This window comes from Sander lucioperca, chromosome 6, assembly GCF_008315115.2.
Source record: "Sander lucioperca isolate FBNREF2018 chromosome 6, SLUC_FBN_1.2, whole genome shotgun sequence".
Classification (NCBI taxonomy): Eukaryota; Metazoa; Chordata; class Actinopteri; order Perciformes; family Percidae; genus Sander; species Sander lucioperca.
The window spans coordinates 43,088,476-43,105,080 of record NC_050178.1 but is presented as its reverse complement, the minus strand read 5'-3'; the positions used below and the strand labels follow the sequence as shown (position 1 = coordinate 43,105,080).

Genomic DNA, 16,605 nt, shown 5'->3' with positions numbered 1-16,605 from the left:
CACAAAAAATATATATATAAATATAAAGTCTGATAGACAGATGGTTCATCCAATCACCTGCCATTAAGTGCCCGCCCTTTTTCTACACAGTGACGGTCTTGCCATCAGGTTAATTTTGTCTTGTCATTAATAGCTTTATTTCCCTTTTACATTTAAAATGTCATTACATGTTATTTATAGTAACTTGTTCAACGTCTGTCCAACCGTAAGATAAAAGTCCCCATTTGTACCTGCTGCTGTGCTGTGTGGGCCGGCCCAGCCAGCAGAGCCTGCTCTTCATTAAGCTAGGTTTATGAACCACGATGGGATCTCCTTTGTCCCTCCCCCTCCTCTTGTCTGCCTGGCTGCCCGCTACCAGCAACGCTGCGACGGTCAAAGGATTCACACTTGCGGCGCTCAGAGGACCGGCAGCCGGCGGCTCTCCAGCCCGTCAATCCGTACGCGACAAGGTAAAACAAACCGGTGTCTACAAGCGGTTTTACTCGTTAGTCCGTCAACAGTGTCAGCTCTTTGTACCGAGGCTGTTCGCCTGCTTAAAAACTTACAGTTTAATTCATGGACGCTGTGGTGGAAACTTTAAAAGGCGCGGAGAACTTTTTTTAATTGAAGTTTGATTGGGGAATTCAACTTTGTAGAGTGTTGACTGCAACCTTGCAGCCATGTTGATTGTTGTTATCAGGTGGAAAGCGATGACAGGTTACAATGTTTGTGCACAATACTTTAACTGAAGAAGTTATGAAGTCTTGGAGTCTTGAAGTTTTGGTTTACACTTTTTGGTCTAATCTATTGTGAATGAGTGATTTAAAGGCGTTTAACAGTTTCTGGTGTTGCTAATAGCTTACAGGTGTGACAGATGCTCGACAACAGCAAGACCACTTCAACAGACTTTATTCAGTTTTTGTAACAGTCGTGTTGTTACAGATTGTCTGTAGGGATTAGTTAATTGTAGCTTTAAAAATATTACTGTATGTATGAATCTCCCTGTATTTGGGCTGCTCCATTATGGCAAAAATCATAATCACGATTATTTTGGTCAACATTGAGATAGAGCAGCAAAAGATTAATCGATTAGTAGTCAACTATTAAAGTAATCATAAACTATTTTGATAATCGATTATTTAGTTTGAGTATTTTTCATAAAGATTCTCTGATCACAGCTTCTTAAATGTGAATATTTTCTAGTTTCTTCTCTCCTCTGTGACAGTAAACTAAATGTCTTTGAGTTGTGGATAAAACATGACATCTGAGGACGTCATCTCGGGCTTTGGGAAACACTGATCCACATTTTTCACCAATTTCTGACATTTTATAGACCAAACAACTAATCCATTCATCGTGAAAATAATCAACAGATTAATAGACAATGAAAGTAATCGTGAGCCCTAATCTTTAACGCAGTGTCAATGACTGCTCGTAAACTCCAATCAAACTGTCAAACTAGGCAGCGCTGATTAAATATGAATCAAGATTTTCTTACTGTATTACCTATTTCTTGCCGCAAATGTTTTCAGAAAAATTTGAGTTATGAGCAGTGATTGACACTGTGTTAGAGACTCCTCGGCTCTGATTGCTTGTTTTCCTTGGGTCATTTTCACTGGGAGGAACGTGATTTTCTTCAGCGATTATGTGATTGTTGTACTACTGTCAGGATACTGTGACAGTTTGAGCAAATATGACAAAAAGTTATTTTTTATAAAAGTTACCAACTGTAGCTTTAATCGATGACTTTGTTGCGATGGAAGAACCAGAGGGCACTTTTATTTCTCGGTTTCTGCTCTATTGTTTGGTGACAGACTACTTTGTGATTAATTTTCAGATGACTAAACAAATTGCTCTTATTCGGGTAGGGCTGAACGATTAGGGGAAAAAAATCGAATTGCCAGATATTGCGATTACGATTCAATTAGCGATGTTTTTCTTTCTTTAAAGTTCAATATTCTCTGTGTAACAGATAAAACATGTCATTGAGCGTTATAACATGAAACACTATCAAAACTGCTCTGTATTCTTATGCAAGGATGAGAACACGGATATTAATCGCCGGCAATAGGTGATTTTCTTTTAATAAGCATGGAACATTGAACAGTCAAACAGAATATTTATCACAAACCAGATTGAGTGACTGTTTCATGGCCTCTGGTTGCCCCCTTTGGCAACCACCTGTTCAATATTTTTTATATAAACACAAATCACGACTTACAAAACTCTTAAAATCTTATTTTAAAAAGTTTAAACACTACAACATTTCAGCTGTTGTGCGACCGCTTTCCACACACGTGTGTTTGCCGTGAAAATATACAGGCATTGCAATTTTCTGTTCAAGTTAACGGCGCATGTTAAAATCCGGTGCTAATAGTATATACCGGACAGAATAGCAACGAGGATTTCGGTGCCTCATTATGGTGCCACTTAAATGTTTATTGTTGTGCACAAGTTTGGGTTTCCATAGCGGCCGCCGTATTTCCAGGCGCTTGTTGTGTTGCAGCCATGGAGCACAGTAAGCTGCGCTCTAAAGTGTCTAAAGCCCGGTCAAACTGTAAATCACCGTTGAATCAATATAAAATGTCCCTCTTATTTGTGAAATAAGCATGTGACCCGTTTCAACTCCACCCCTCAAAGAATCGGGATTGAAAGGAAGACTCAGATTTGTTAAAGTCAAAACAGTGCCCAACCCTGCTAACAGCGCTAATGAAAACATTAGTTATGCAAACAGAGCATTAGTTAGCTCCACGGTTAGCTCACTCACCGTGCTCATCAGCGGTAAAGTTAACCGTCCCGACTGGGGCGCAGGCATTATTAGTGGGTAACCTCTGTATGAGTAGCCATGTAATAAGCGGCATTATTAATTAATTAACCATTAATTCATATTTTAATTCGTTTTGCAATCGAAATCTAAAGTTTTTCTAAACCTTCTGTTTCCCTGGTTACGCATGAGGATTTGACTAATACCTGGAGCAATCATTCCCATCCCATAAAGTTCTTATGCAATGCAAACGTTGTTCCCTGCTCCAGGAAATAGGAAGGACACTTAGATACGACTTGCCACCCATAGCAACGGGAGATATTTATAGTCCGCTCAGCTTATAGAATCCTTTAGCTCAGACAGCTACGAACCAAAAAGCTAACGCTATGCTAGCAAGATTCAAAGTCAATAACACTGTGTACAGTTGGCAATAAGTAAAAAATAATTTGACAGTATGTTGAACAACAAGACAAGCTAGCTATCCAGCCATGCCATTGTCCCCGAAACAATATAACGATTGTTACAAACAATTTTATCTGCGATGTGTAACGTTACTGTCGGCCGCAGCCTGTGACACAAAGTCAGTTCAGAGAGACAGTGTGACTTACTTCTTGCAGCGTGTGTTAGCGCCATCCTGTGGTGTTAAGAGGACGAGGCACTGAAGAACTGAAGAATTTAGAACAGTAAACACTCAGTTTCACCGAAAGTCCTTTAGTAGGTGTCCTATAACACTTTTATCGACACCCTGCAGCCAATCAGAATCGAGTATTCACCCAGACCATGGTATAATGTGAATTGAACCCCTTCAGGCTGATCAGGGGAATGACCGGCTCGCTGTACATCATTTCTTAGATGAGATATATTCTTTTCTGCAATGTTTCTGAGTGAAGTTTTAAAATGATCCTTATTTGTGTCCATGTTGGCTGAGCTGCATGACACCAGGGATTGTTCAGAGATCAGCTGAGTGTGTGTGTGTGTGTGTGTGTGTGTGTGTGTGTGTATGTATATGTGTGTGCGTGCGTGCGTGCAGGAAGAGAGAAAACAGAGGAATCCCTCATTCCTCACTACCTGGGGGAACACCAGGCTGCGTGGGCTACTCAGTCTTCTTTCTTTTGCCAACTCTTATGATGTCCAGTACAGTAACGCTGCATGTCACTTCCACTGACAGGACTGCAGTGATCCTCAGTCCTCAGGCTTTAAATAAACTCAGTTTGGTGACAGAAGGCCTTCGGGGCGGGCTGGGCCTAGTCAGGGAGGCTATCACAGAAGCTTTGACTGTCAAGGAGAGAGCAAGAAATGCTAATTAATCAACTCTTGTTCTTGAACTCTGCTTCCTACATTGTATTTTGTGGTTCACACTATGGCTGTCACATGTTCATTACACAATTATCGTGTCCAAAAGAATTCACAATGATATTATCGCGTTATCTATAGTAAATTTGAAACTTGTTTAGCAAAGATCACAATATACTCATTATTTCGGTTGTTGTCCAAACAGCACAGATGAACTGATTCTAGGAAAAAGCTCCTGAACAAAGAAAAACTTTATTGCATGGCTTGTAATGGCTTTAATGGCTAAACACAATCGTTTTACAGTTCACTTTGCTGGTTTTGAGAACCTGAAACGTGAGAATGATAACAAACAAATCCATCATTTGGTTTCCAAATGAAATGCTTTAGAATAAGAGTTATTAGGCCTACTCCATGAATACAACAATGTAGCTACACTTCCACAGTGTCACAATATTCTCTTAGGGCAAGTTGTTGATGTGTTTGGATCCTTCTGTAGTACAAAAAGCATTGCAAAGGTAACAAAAGCAGTGTGTGTGCCATGATGGCAAAATGTGGTCCTGGAGACACCTGCTGTAGCTTGAACTGCCACAGAGGCGGTTCTAAGTACTTCTGCCATGTATTGATATGTCTGTGGACAGATTTTGTCACCGGGATAGCGTCGCAACCATGCAAAATACAGTCACAAAGCTTTACAGCTGTGTAGTTGAGATCAAAATAAGGGCCGAGATCAAAAATGGGTGTAGCCTGAGCAAGGGCACCAGAAGTCCAGAAGTAGGGGGGTAGGAAGTAGGGAAGCCGCCCCCCCCCCCCCCCAACCAAGATTGTTATGGCAATAGAAATAATCAGGATCGTGGTAGAAATGGATGACTTGGGCAGGTTCCAAGTTTCATCAAGACAGCCTGCATAATTAGGGGTGTGCAAAAAAATCAATTCGTATTCGAATCACGATTCAAGCTCTACCGGTTCAAAATCGATTCATAGAATTCCAAAAATTGATTCATATTAAAAAAAAAAAAAAATAGATACTTTATTGATCCCCAAGGTGAAATTCAAGGTCCCAGTAGCTTACAGACATCACACACAACATACACATACATCATAAACAGGATGATAAAATAACAAATAACAAACAAATTCACATGAATAATATGGACAATAAAAGATACTGAATAAACTAAATAAAAAAAAACACATGAATGTACTAAGGGATAGATATATATATATATATATATATATATATATATATATATATATATATATATATATATATATATATATATATATATATATGGGAAAAGTAACCACATTTATGTACATACTGTGAATCGTTTTTTTAAAGGAGAATCGTTTTTGAATCGAAAATCGATATTGAATCGAATCGTGAGCCTAAAAATCGGAATCGAATTGTGACATTTTCTGAATCGTACACCCCTATGCATAATGATACAAAAGCGGATGTTAATGAGGAGTACACAGTGTTTCCCGCAGGTTGAGAATTTACTTGTGGTGGTGGGTGGCGCAGGATGTGACGGCGAGGCGCGTAATGGCTGGGTTCAGTAATAATGGGTTCAGTTATAAACTAGTCAAATGAAGGTGAAAATAATGACTACATAACTGACTACATAACATTATCAGATCATTTAGAATGAAATAACTATTTACATATTAAACCAATTAGACTAAAAGATGATGAAAATATTGCGACACCATGCTGCATCTGACACAATTTCAGGGTAGTTATTAGGGCTGCACCATATGAGGAAAATATGCAATATGCCCCAACGTTGTTGAATATTGCGATTATGATATAACTTATGAATAGATTTTAAAATATAGCCTAATCAGTTCTGCATGTATGCTGCTTGCAGTAGTTTGCTTAAATACAACAAATTGCACGTTAAAGTTTAAACAAAGACAAAAAAGTGTAGCCGTGATGTGCTTCAATGTGTGTCAATTAAATCTTTTTTTTTTTTGCCAAATGTTAACGGTTCAGCAGATGCCGTAAAATACCCATAATACTGTGCTATAATGATCCATACAGAATGTTACATGTTATTATTATTATTATTCATTATTAATCTCAACACTGTTCCCTCCTAACTCCTGTTAAATCATATAAGGCTACGGGCTATCTAAAGTTAATTCTTATTCATTTTGTTGGTTAGATCATTGTTAATTTTTTTAAATGTATTTATCTGTGTTTTGGGGATCCTAAACATGCTGTTCTGTACTACACATGACCTGTTGCATTTAGATTTAGCATCTGAGCAGTTTTCTGTCATTCAAACAACTCTGAGTTGTAGTTTAAAACTTTTACAGCCATTTTAATAAAATGAAGGGTGTTATTTGGGCTTGAGTCCATAAATACAGTTAATGAATACAGGCACACAGAACTGAAGGCTCGGTTAGCAACGATTAGCTCTGATTAGCGGTTAGCTCCAGTTAGCTAGCGCCGTTTTAAAGATATGGAGCGGAGGAGACTGCTGCGGGGAGGGGTAACAACCAGACTCTGATAAATGACGTTTGGGGAGCTTTCACAGCGGCGTGGCCGCGTTGTTTCTACGGTTTTATTAGCACAGTTAATCCCACGATAAGACCACCAGCAGCATGCTTCTACTAACGTAACGATAGCCTCTCTGAGCAAGTGCAGCGTTGACGCTGTCATACGGGGCGCCCAAGTAGAACCTATGTATGGGAAACACCGGTACATAGTCTTATTGTTAGGACTGTAATAATTAGGGTTAGGGCATGTGATCTCAACTATCGAGCCAGATGTTGGCCTGCTTTCATTTTGTAACAAAAGCCTCTGTCTGCCTGTTTCTCTCTTTCTCCCATTTCCTGCAGAGTAGTGATGGTTCACATGGGCAGAATGCGCCAGCATCCTTGAAGATAAACTAAAGGCTGTGGACGATACCTGATCATCCTTTGATTGCTGTACGTACAACTGGTGCCATGGTTGGTCTAATAGCTAAAGTTACACTGCTGAGGTGTACTTTTCTCTTTCTCTACATGAGTGTCTGCTTTTGCCAGCGTGACTGCACCGGCGTGAACTGCCCCCAGCTGGACAACTGCATCCAAGAAGTGCTGGAGAGTGGCAGCTGTTGCGCTTCATGCCTGCAAAAAGGATGCACATGTGAGGGTTACCAGTACTATGATTGCCTCAATTCTGGATTCAAGAATGGCAAGGTGGGCGAGGGAGAGTCTTACTTTGTTGACTACGGCAGCACAGAGTGCTCCTGCCCCATGGGAGGGGGCCGGATCAGCTGCAACTTCATCAGCTGTCCTGATATGCCTCCGAACTGCATCGAGGTTTCAGAGCCTGCGGACGGTTGCGTGCAGTGCGAACGCGTCGGATGCGTCCATGGCGAGCAAAAGTACGAGGCCGGACACTCCTTCCACGTTGATCCCTGCCGGGTCTGCCACTGCCCCAACGAAGGAGGGAATCTAATGTGCTACCCTGTGCCAGATTGTGACCCGCACAAGGTCCATAAACCAATGTTGGCTGCACCAACAGGGGAGGACGCAGCCAGCATGGGCAAAAGTTACCCCGACAGGTTTGACCAACATGGGCCAATGGATCAATTCTCCACACCACATCACCTTCCTCCTATTGGGAATCTTCCTCTCTTCAAATCGCCGCCTTTGGATAAGGAGGAGCCAGAAGATTATGATTACGGTCCTACAGACTTTCCAGAGACCTACCCTCAATCTTTGGTCTTCCCCACCAAGTCGTCCTCATTTAATAAGATCATCTCTTTGTCCCGAGGTTCGGACAGACCTGACAGAACTTCTGCCCTTCAGAGCTTTGACGGACAAAGCAAGCTGGAGCTGAGAGAGCAATATGGAGTTCATGACCATTCGGCAGACAAAGAGGAAGTGACAGAAAGTCCCCTGAGACTAGAGCAGAGTACTATCAGGCCACATTTGCACAAGGATGCCACTACTTCTTGGCAGCCCTCACAGGGTCCAACAAGTGCGCAAAGTGTCTCATTCATTGATCTGACAACACAGAAAGATGTGGAGAAGCCATCGCATGCACCGGAAACTTCCGACAGGATCATAATTCCACTGAAACGAGGATTTGGGAGTGAAAAACACCCAGAGTATCCACATATGAGTGAGGGAGGTACAGACAGTCAAACCAATCAGCAGAGACAATCAGAAAGAGTGAATTTCCAGCTGAACATACTGAAAAGCCCAGAGGGCCCAATCCATTCCCAGGCAAGTTCAAATAGCCACAAAGAATCACAGGGGACGGTCACACAAGACAGTGAGGAAGGGATGGATGAAGAAGAGATTATAGAGGAGGAGGAGGAGGAGGAGGATGAAGAAATAGTAACATTTCATAGTGTCACTGAGCCTGAAAGAAGTGATGTTCCCTACACGATAAAGTTAGAGTTAGCACAACAGCCAGAGAGCAGCAATCCAACCAGCAGCTATGAAAAGAGCACACCCGAGCCCAGCACCAGCTCCCCCAGGAGGCCTGAGTACCTGACAACCCCCATGGTCCATTATATAAGCACTACCCAGCCGCCAGTAAGGGTCAAGCTGAATGAGAGTGAGTCCAGCAGAAAGCCAGGTCAGAGGCTGGTTAACCTTCACAGTGAAGACCAGGAAGAGGTGACGGAGGAAGAGGAGGAGGAGAGGAAAGATCGCCCTGGTTTGCTTTTCAAACCTGATGGAGGTAAGTCAAGTTTTTTGGAAGACGGTGATTTTTATTTTTAGAGTGTAATCCATATCTTAGCTCAGTGAAGACTCCTGAACATGTGTCTTCTGGCAGTTCCAGAGCTGAGGAGTCGCTACAGAAAATATGCTATGCATAGTTATTTATCAATTTGCAGCCCTACTTCAGCCATTCATGTAGGCCAGGGACAAAAACGTACGAATTTGTTGGCTAAGTTATGACCAGGAAAAACACTTTTGGAAATGTGGTATTGCTCTGCAGGTGCGCTGGACTGTAACTGAAAAAATCCTATAGCTATTGATAGCAATGCACGTTATACATGGCATTTTAGCATATTACCTTAATAAATAGAAAGGTTTTGCAACATTGGTAGTTGCTGGGAGCGTCTCGACAGCCTAACAGCCGGATGTCTATAGAGTCACTGGTGTCGATTAAAAAACCCAGTCAACAGCCTGCAGATTTATTACGGTCATCTGCTTTAGAGCTGTAAAACATAAGTTATTGCCCCTTTTAAGAAAAAGATACACAACTAAGGAAATAGCTGACTATAATTCTCAGTAGCAGCCCCCACTGGATCCGGTGTGCCTCCACAACCACTGTGTGCAATCCAGATTCAAGGCCCCAGACAGTCCCCTGAGGAAAACTGCAATCAAAATGCCAGTCACACTCCCAGGCACTGACAGAAAGCATGGTCACGGGAGATGCTTCACACAATCTGGACTGCTCGTGGCTGTCCATGCTGCTCACCCCAAAGAGAAAAAAATAATTTTCACATCTTCATTTCCACAGAATCTCTTTAAGCTCTAGCATCTAGCAGACTCTCTGTGTCGAGGTACTCTGCATGTGCTCAGTAAATGCAAGACAAAAGTTTCCATCTCTTAACCTATAATCGCACTGCTTCCTCTGGGCTATACAATAGCAAACACTGAGATTATGCGATTTACAAAAATATGACTGATCTGAAATCTGGAAGAACAGAGCATGTACACAAAGCTTAAAAGTCATGTCTTCACAGGGCTCCAGAGCACATGAGACCAAAAATCTGTCAAGTGCGAGTAAACATTTTCATATACAGAATCTCTTATTGACCGGCGCAGTGAACTCCTGGCTCGCCCGAGAATTGATATATTGCGGCGCTCTGCAGGATTTCTTAAAAGTGGTTAGAAATGCTGTCCCACTGCTACGTGTTCGATTAGAAACACAAGAGGATGCCACTTTAGTTCTGTACACTTTATTTATAACTGTCACACAGTTAGCACACACTTTTAGTTAACGTTGAGATGGGTCCTGAAAGGGATAATTAGGGCCCGAGCGCCGACAGCGGCGAAGGCCCTATTGAAACTGAAGGAATTATTTTCCCGGAAAATGAATTGGCTTTTTGAGGGGCTTAACATATTCAAAAACTCACCAAATTTGGCGGTCGCATCAAGTCTGGTGAAAATTTACGTATTTTAAGGGTTTTGGGAATAGGCGCGCAAAAATGGCTCGCTAGCGCCCCCTACAATGTTAAAAAAATTGAGCCCCTGCAGTGCGTTTAACGTAGACTCACGAAACTTGGTACACATGTGTATCATGTCAAGATGTACAAAAAACGTAGGCCTAAAAGTCAAGGTGCTATACTTTAACGAACTCCTCCTAGAGATTTCATCCGATGTACTTCAAACTTGGTCTCTATCATCCCAACACCTTAAAGATGAAAAGTTCTTAAAAGAAAAACTTTTCGTCTGACGGTGTGGGCGTGGCGGCCATTTTGAGTGTTGAGCGATGAACAAATAAATTGTTGTAACTGTATCTGCCCGAAAATTCTCACGATTGACAAGGGTCCAGGCCTGAGGACACCTACAGGCCATATTTGACTTTTGGTCATAGCGCCCCCCGCTGGCAACAGGAAATGCGCCTTATATGACAAACATCATCCGATTTACATGAAACTTAGAATGTGTGGTCTACATGTGATAATGAGCCGGCTCCTATAATATAACCACGCCCACTTACTCAGGCCACGCCCCCTTTCATAACATTTGTACCGTTTAAGGTAGAGTCTTGTGTGAGGTGTCATTGAACTCAGCAGAGAGTTGCTTCTTCATTGGTGATGGTTTGGCCCGCCCCCTATGCTTAAGCCACACCCCCCTTTCATGAATGCTGATCCATCTAAGGTAGAGTCTTGTGTGAGGTGTCATTGAACTCAGCAGAGAGTTGCTTCTTCATTGGTGATGGTTTGGCCCGCCCCCTATGCTTAAGCCACGCCCCCTTTCATAACATTTGAACCATCTAAGGTAGAGTCTTGTGTGAGGTATCATTGAACGCAGCAGGGAGTTCCCTTTTCATTGGTGACGATTTGCGGTGTCTGAGTGCCGCGCAAATGCACGGTCGCAAGGAGCGGCGACCGCCGGTGACCCCGACGCGCGCAGAGGAGCGAGGGCCTGTCCATCGCTGCTTGCAGCTTTAATTAATGAATGAATTAGTAAATTAATATCTAACCTGGTAGCATTATGTACATAATAATAAGATGTGATCCATTAAAATCTGATCATTCTTAAAATGTGTTATTGTAGAGCTGCAGAGATGAATCGTATACTACCAGTTTTTTTTTTCTCTTCACATCTACTTGCGCACGTCCGAGGAAAAAAAACAACTGACACAGCGTAGCTTACTGGCTGGTAGCATGCAGCCAAACACACAGCGTAACGTTAGCTTAGCAGTAGCCTGCAGTGGCTCTTTTCCAGAAGCCACTGTCGGAGTCGGAGATGACGAAGAAACAACAGAACTGGGAAAATCTCCTGCTTCCCTGAAGTCACCGGTTTGACAACATTTTTCCTTCCCTATGAGTGAGTTATGGAAACAAACAATGAAGGTAAAGCATGTGGCTCCAACTAGACCTCACGGTGCATTCATGTGCACCTCGTTAAACTAATGGTGCATGCAATTGCACTTAGTTAATTTTGAGAAACTCAAACAGTTGTAAAGTACATCTAATGGCTTATATTGGGGCATTGCCAGCAATGCTGAAAAGAAAATGTTTTATTCGAATCGAACACCCCTAGATATTACTGAAAGGAATGAGAGCAACAAAATGTCCAACTTGTGCTAAACCATTGTTTTCCTTTGAGCACTCAAGATAAAAAGTTTTTATTGCGAGGGACCTACTATTCCATACATTGTATGCATTGTAAAGTTCCTTCGTCGCCTGCTTCATCAGCTCAGCAATGCTAACAAATCAGTCCCAGTAAAAGGCAGAGAGAGCACACTTCTTTGTGACACAAACAAACAAAGAGTTAATCACTGTGATCGATCTTAGAGAGACTCCGATGTCATTAAGAAAAACTCATCCTGTCCATAAATCTCCTGTCCCAGCACGGCCCTGTCACCTGGGTCTGTGTGCCTCCGATCCAGTTTCTAATTATAAAAACAAAATCTAATTATCACAATAAGGTCACCCTAAAAAGCTTGCAGATGACTATTTTTATATTACAAAATAAACAGACAAGTTAGAGTCACTAAAGCCATTTGCAGTTTGTCCTTGGCTCTGCTGGCTGCAATTTAAGCCTAAAGGCTGGTTTTATCACCCAAATGCTTCCTCCAACACCAGTGTTGATTAGGGGCATTCACATTTGATTATTTATGACTACCTCAAAATGGCAAATTAATTAGAGTCGGAGGTTAAGAAGGAGAAGGGTAATTTTGGGACAGAGACAATATTTTAATGTGTTTTATTCAGCGACATTTAAAGCAGTAGACATTTTTCCACAACTGAAAGTCAGTTTCCTCATTTTTATATCATTAGTTAAAGTAAAACCATGGTGATTCAACTAATAGCTATGTCCCTGAAAGCTTTTTTGTTCTTAACACTCACTGGGAGTTAGGTCTTCTTTGAAAAGGCTTATGGTGCACAGAAGAAGTGATGAATGTAATGGTTCCGAGTTGTTTGGAATAATCTGGTAGTTAGCGTGATTAGTGTTAGCTGCTTTGTGCTATGCTGCTATGAATCTATCTCTGTGTTTCTGTCCTTGGTTTTTCATCAGGGTTGCTTTCCAACTTGCATGATACATGCTCCTGCCATTCGATCAGCACCTCGTACAAAATTAAGGGGCATGAATCCTTTAGCAGGGGTTTGAGGTATTCATTTTTATATATATATATATTAGAGGTGTCACAATTTAGATTTTTAATCAAAAATTTATCAAAATGAGCTTTCGATTTTGACTATTGAAATCAAAAGCAGGATCAGATTGATTCCCCAGTATTTCTCTCTCTCCCACCCCGCCTACTTGCACACATCCTAAGAAAAAAATAACAACAGGCGCAGTGTAGCTTACCTTCTGGTAGAATGAAGCTAAAAACACAGGGTAACGTTAGCTTACCGTTAGCCTGCAGCTGCTCTTTTCCTGTTGAAAAGAAAAGTTCAAATCAAAAATTTTATTTACGGTACTGTAGAAAAACAACTACCGTCCCATTTTCAGAATTTAATTGGTACCGAAGTAATGGCTGCAGAGTGTAGAGGCTGCTATTAGTTAGGTTAACGAAGTTTTGAAGTGCTGGCACTTTGTGTGTTTAAGGTGTTTGGGACTTTGTGTACCGGAAGTTTTTTTTAGAGTGAATTGGCAAACAAGAATTGTAAAATGTGGACAATAACACAAAAGACAACGTTGTGTCTGGCTTTGTCTGGCCAAATTTTGCAGGCGGGTACGTGACGAGCTTGCTCTGCATGTACTGCCCGCGCTGCAGTGAAACAGAGCTAGTGGTTGAAAAGTTTACCTTTTAATCAGAGCAATCACATAGGAACATAGCAGAGAACTTATCAACCACGATCGCATGCAGGATACAAACTAATGGCGTTTTTCCATTACATGGTACCTGCTCGACTCGCCTCGACTCTACTCGCCTCGACTCGACACACTGTGCGTCCGTTTTCCATTGCAGATTTTAGTACCACCTCAGCGTGGCTGGTCGTCTGCCGGCTCGACGCGCGCACAAGTATAACATCAGGCCACTTGAGCTTGTTTTATAGTTCTGTGGAGGCTCCATGCAGAGCTTTCACCGTAGCCTGTGTAATATGTGGCCTGATGTATACATTTGTCAGCTGGTGTGTGCGTCGAGCCAGCATGTGTGTGTGTACGTAGGATGCGGCGAAAGCTCTGCCTGGACTGGAGCCTCCGCAGAACTGTAAACAAGCGGCGCCGTAGTAAACTGCCGTGACCTAACGCGACACACACACACAGAACGTCGAAGGTGTGTGTTGTTGCCAGAAGACACATTTTATTTCAGAAGAAGCTGGAGGCAGCAAAAAAACAAACAGGTGGCTAAACTGTTTAAAAATAACGGGTTTGTTCAGGACACCCCCGTCTGTCGCTTTCACGTCACCTTTTCGGCTCGCCTCAGCTCGCTTGGAACCTCGACTGAGGTGGTACTAAAAAAAGTACCTGTTAGCAGGTACCAGGTACTTTTTTTCGTAATGGAAAACCAAAAAAGGCGAGTAGAGTCGAGGCGAGTCGAGCAGGTACCATGTAATGGAAAAACGCCATAAGACTCTGTCTATCGATGTCCTACAAATCAGGGGCGTCCAGCTCGACTTGCCGCCTCTCGAAAACTCGCGAAAATCTTTTAAACAGACCGGTGTCGATCTAAAATGAAGACCGATTCAGCAACTGCAGCTTATTTCACGTATAAAATGTTTTCAGAACCACATTTAGGTGAACTATTTTTATAAAATAAGCAAAAGTTTCAAAAGGAGCCGCCGTGTTGATTTGTTTTGAAATCCGGGAGCAGACAGTCCACGAGTGAAGCGTTCGTCCAATCAGCCGCCGCCATCGTGGTTCCAGGGTGGAACCTTTTATCTTTGCTTGTCAGTGGTCATTGAAGAGAAATTGATTCGCCCATCAAGCGGCCAATGCTGGGAAACGGGGCGATCCCTGCTTTCACAAAACGCCCCAGTGGACGCCTACCATGAGAATAGCAACTAATAATTATTGATGCATTATAAATAATGTTGGATTACTATTCCTTATTGCTTGGATGGTTTTTGGTGTAATGGATATGTAATTATGTACTTAAAACAAAAACAAACAATGAAGCATTTAAAAACTGATCTGAATGTCATTAAGCATGGCAATGGTCGAAGCTACGAACCATTCGGGTAAGCCCTGGACTTAGACTTAACATGCCAAATATGGCAATTTTTACCCAGAACTTTATTCTTAGCAGGAAGGGAAAAACTGACCCCATAATAGGAGTGGGCATTAGGGAATAGAAAATTTAATTAAGTTCAGTATAGTAATAGAAACTCTTTGTGTGTTTGTGTGCGAGCCAACGTAGAAAACGTTACTTGGCATTTAGAGGAAAACAGCAGTGTTTGCCTGTTGCAGTGACACATTCCAGGAATAGTCATTTACTGCAATGAATAAACTCAGCCCCACTGCGGCAGGCACATCCAAAACAAACACACATCAGTTTCTTCCAGATGGTCGTGTAATCATCTCTCATTATATGAAATGATTTCAATGCAGCACTTTGTTTTGAACTTTTAGATCATTCATCCGCTCTTTCTGCTCTCTCAAACAAAGCAGTTTTCTAGTTTTCAGCTTCATTGGATCTATATAGCTTGAGATGACTTTGATGATTTTCCCTTCCAGGATTATGTGCTTATTTGGGTTTAGGATGCTCCACAATTTCATGGGTTTAAGAAATTAATTAAATGAAATGTCAACACATTATCATAGAGAACTAATCCTGACATCACACCTGAGCTAGGTTCTGTAACTCAATGAAATATCTCATCAAGGCTTTCTTTCGTCAGTCTTTCAGACACATTTTCCTGGGGTTTTCTATCTATTACAGGTCAAACAGTACATATATTCATCCCACATCGTTCGGCGGAGGACGTTTGGTTCTGTATGTCTTTCTGCAGTTTGGTACCTGAACAGAACATGTCAGTGAGACAGTTTTTGTCTGTTAATCAGGTTAGGTGTCAGGTGTTGTCAGGTTTGCAAATGAGGAACAAGAGCTGGAAGAGCCTCTGATGCCATTTAGATCTGTTGTTTGGGAGCATTATGGTTTTCCAGTAAGTTACAGCATCATTAGATAAGGAGTGGCTGAAAAATGTTGGGTTTGTCTTATGAAAACTAAAACTAAACAAATTTTGCCTCTTATCAACTTGGACCCTATTTTCCCAAGCATTGGTGTCGGAGTGACTAATGTGAACAAAAATATTTGAAATTGATCCAGTATTGAGCGAGAACGCTGTAACCGGCAGCCGCCAACCGGGCTGAAATGTAATCAGATGGGCGAATGGCTTTTGATTTTTATTTTGTTTCTGTCGATTTTGAATAAAGTGTGTTTTACGATGATAAAATTACTGTTTAAATGGAGTCTGGTGGGTTTTGCAACAGCGATTTCAGCACTGTTTCCGGTTAGACAAAAAGCATCTTACACTTTAAGAAAAAGGTCTATCTCTGTAGGGATCCTTTCCGTAATGTTGTCAGACACTTAGAATAATAATCTGCGCATGTGAGTGTTAAATCCATCACTTTCAGTGGAAGTAAATTAAAAGGGCGCAATTACCCATTAACGTTACATTGTAGCTTGTCTCGCTTAATACTGGATCTATTTCAAAGATTGTTGTTATCATCAGTCACTTAGACACAAAACCATTGGAAGAAAGAGTCCAGTTACCCTTTAATGCAGAGGTTTTCAAAGATACTGCTGCGGTGAAGTGTGTGGGTGTTTAGGAAGTTAGTTATTGTAGTTTGGCCCACTTACTGCTTACAATCAATTCATGATTTGTCCTACCGTGTCTTTCACCATGTAAGTTTATGAAAAGAAGTCTTTTTGGGCCAGAGGGCATCACGTGACAGGCTGGGAGTTGCAATCTGGAGTTGCAAATGTTGCA

General features: G+C 41.8%; 1 protein-coding gene across 3 annotated transcripts in view; it reads left to right on the top strand.

Annotated features, from left to right (window-relative positions):
• Positions 1 to 208: 208 nt before the first annotated feature.
• fbln2 (fibulin 2) overlaps positions 209 to 16,605 on the top strand; it is a 98,370-nt gene continuing 81,973 nt past the window's right edge. For 2 of the 3 annotated variants that reach the window (XM_036001757.1, XM_036001756.1), the window contains exons 1-2: positions 209 to 449; positions 6,881 to 8,720. In XM_036001757.1, the coding sequence (XP_035857650.1) occupies positions 6,989 to 8,720 (1,732 nt within the window). In that variant the 5' untranslated portion in view covers positions 209 to 449; positions 6,881 to 6,988. The remainder of the gene's footprint in view (positions 450 to 6,880; positions 8,721 to 16,605) is intronic. The other variant, XM_031280330.2, reaches the window with a different exon arrangement.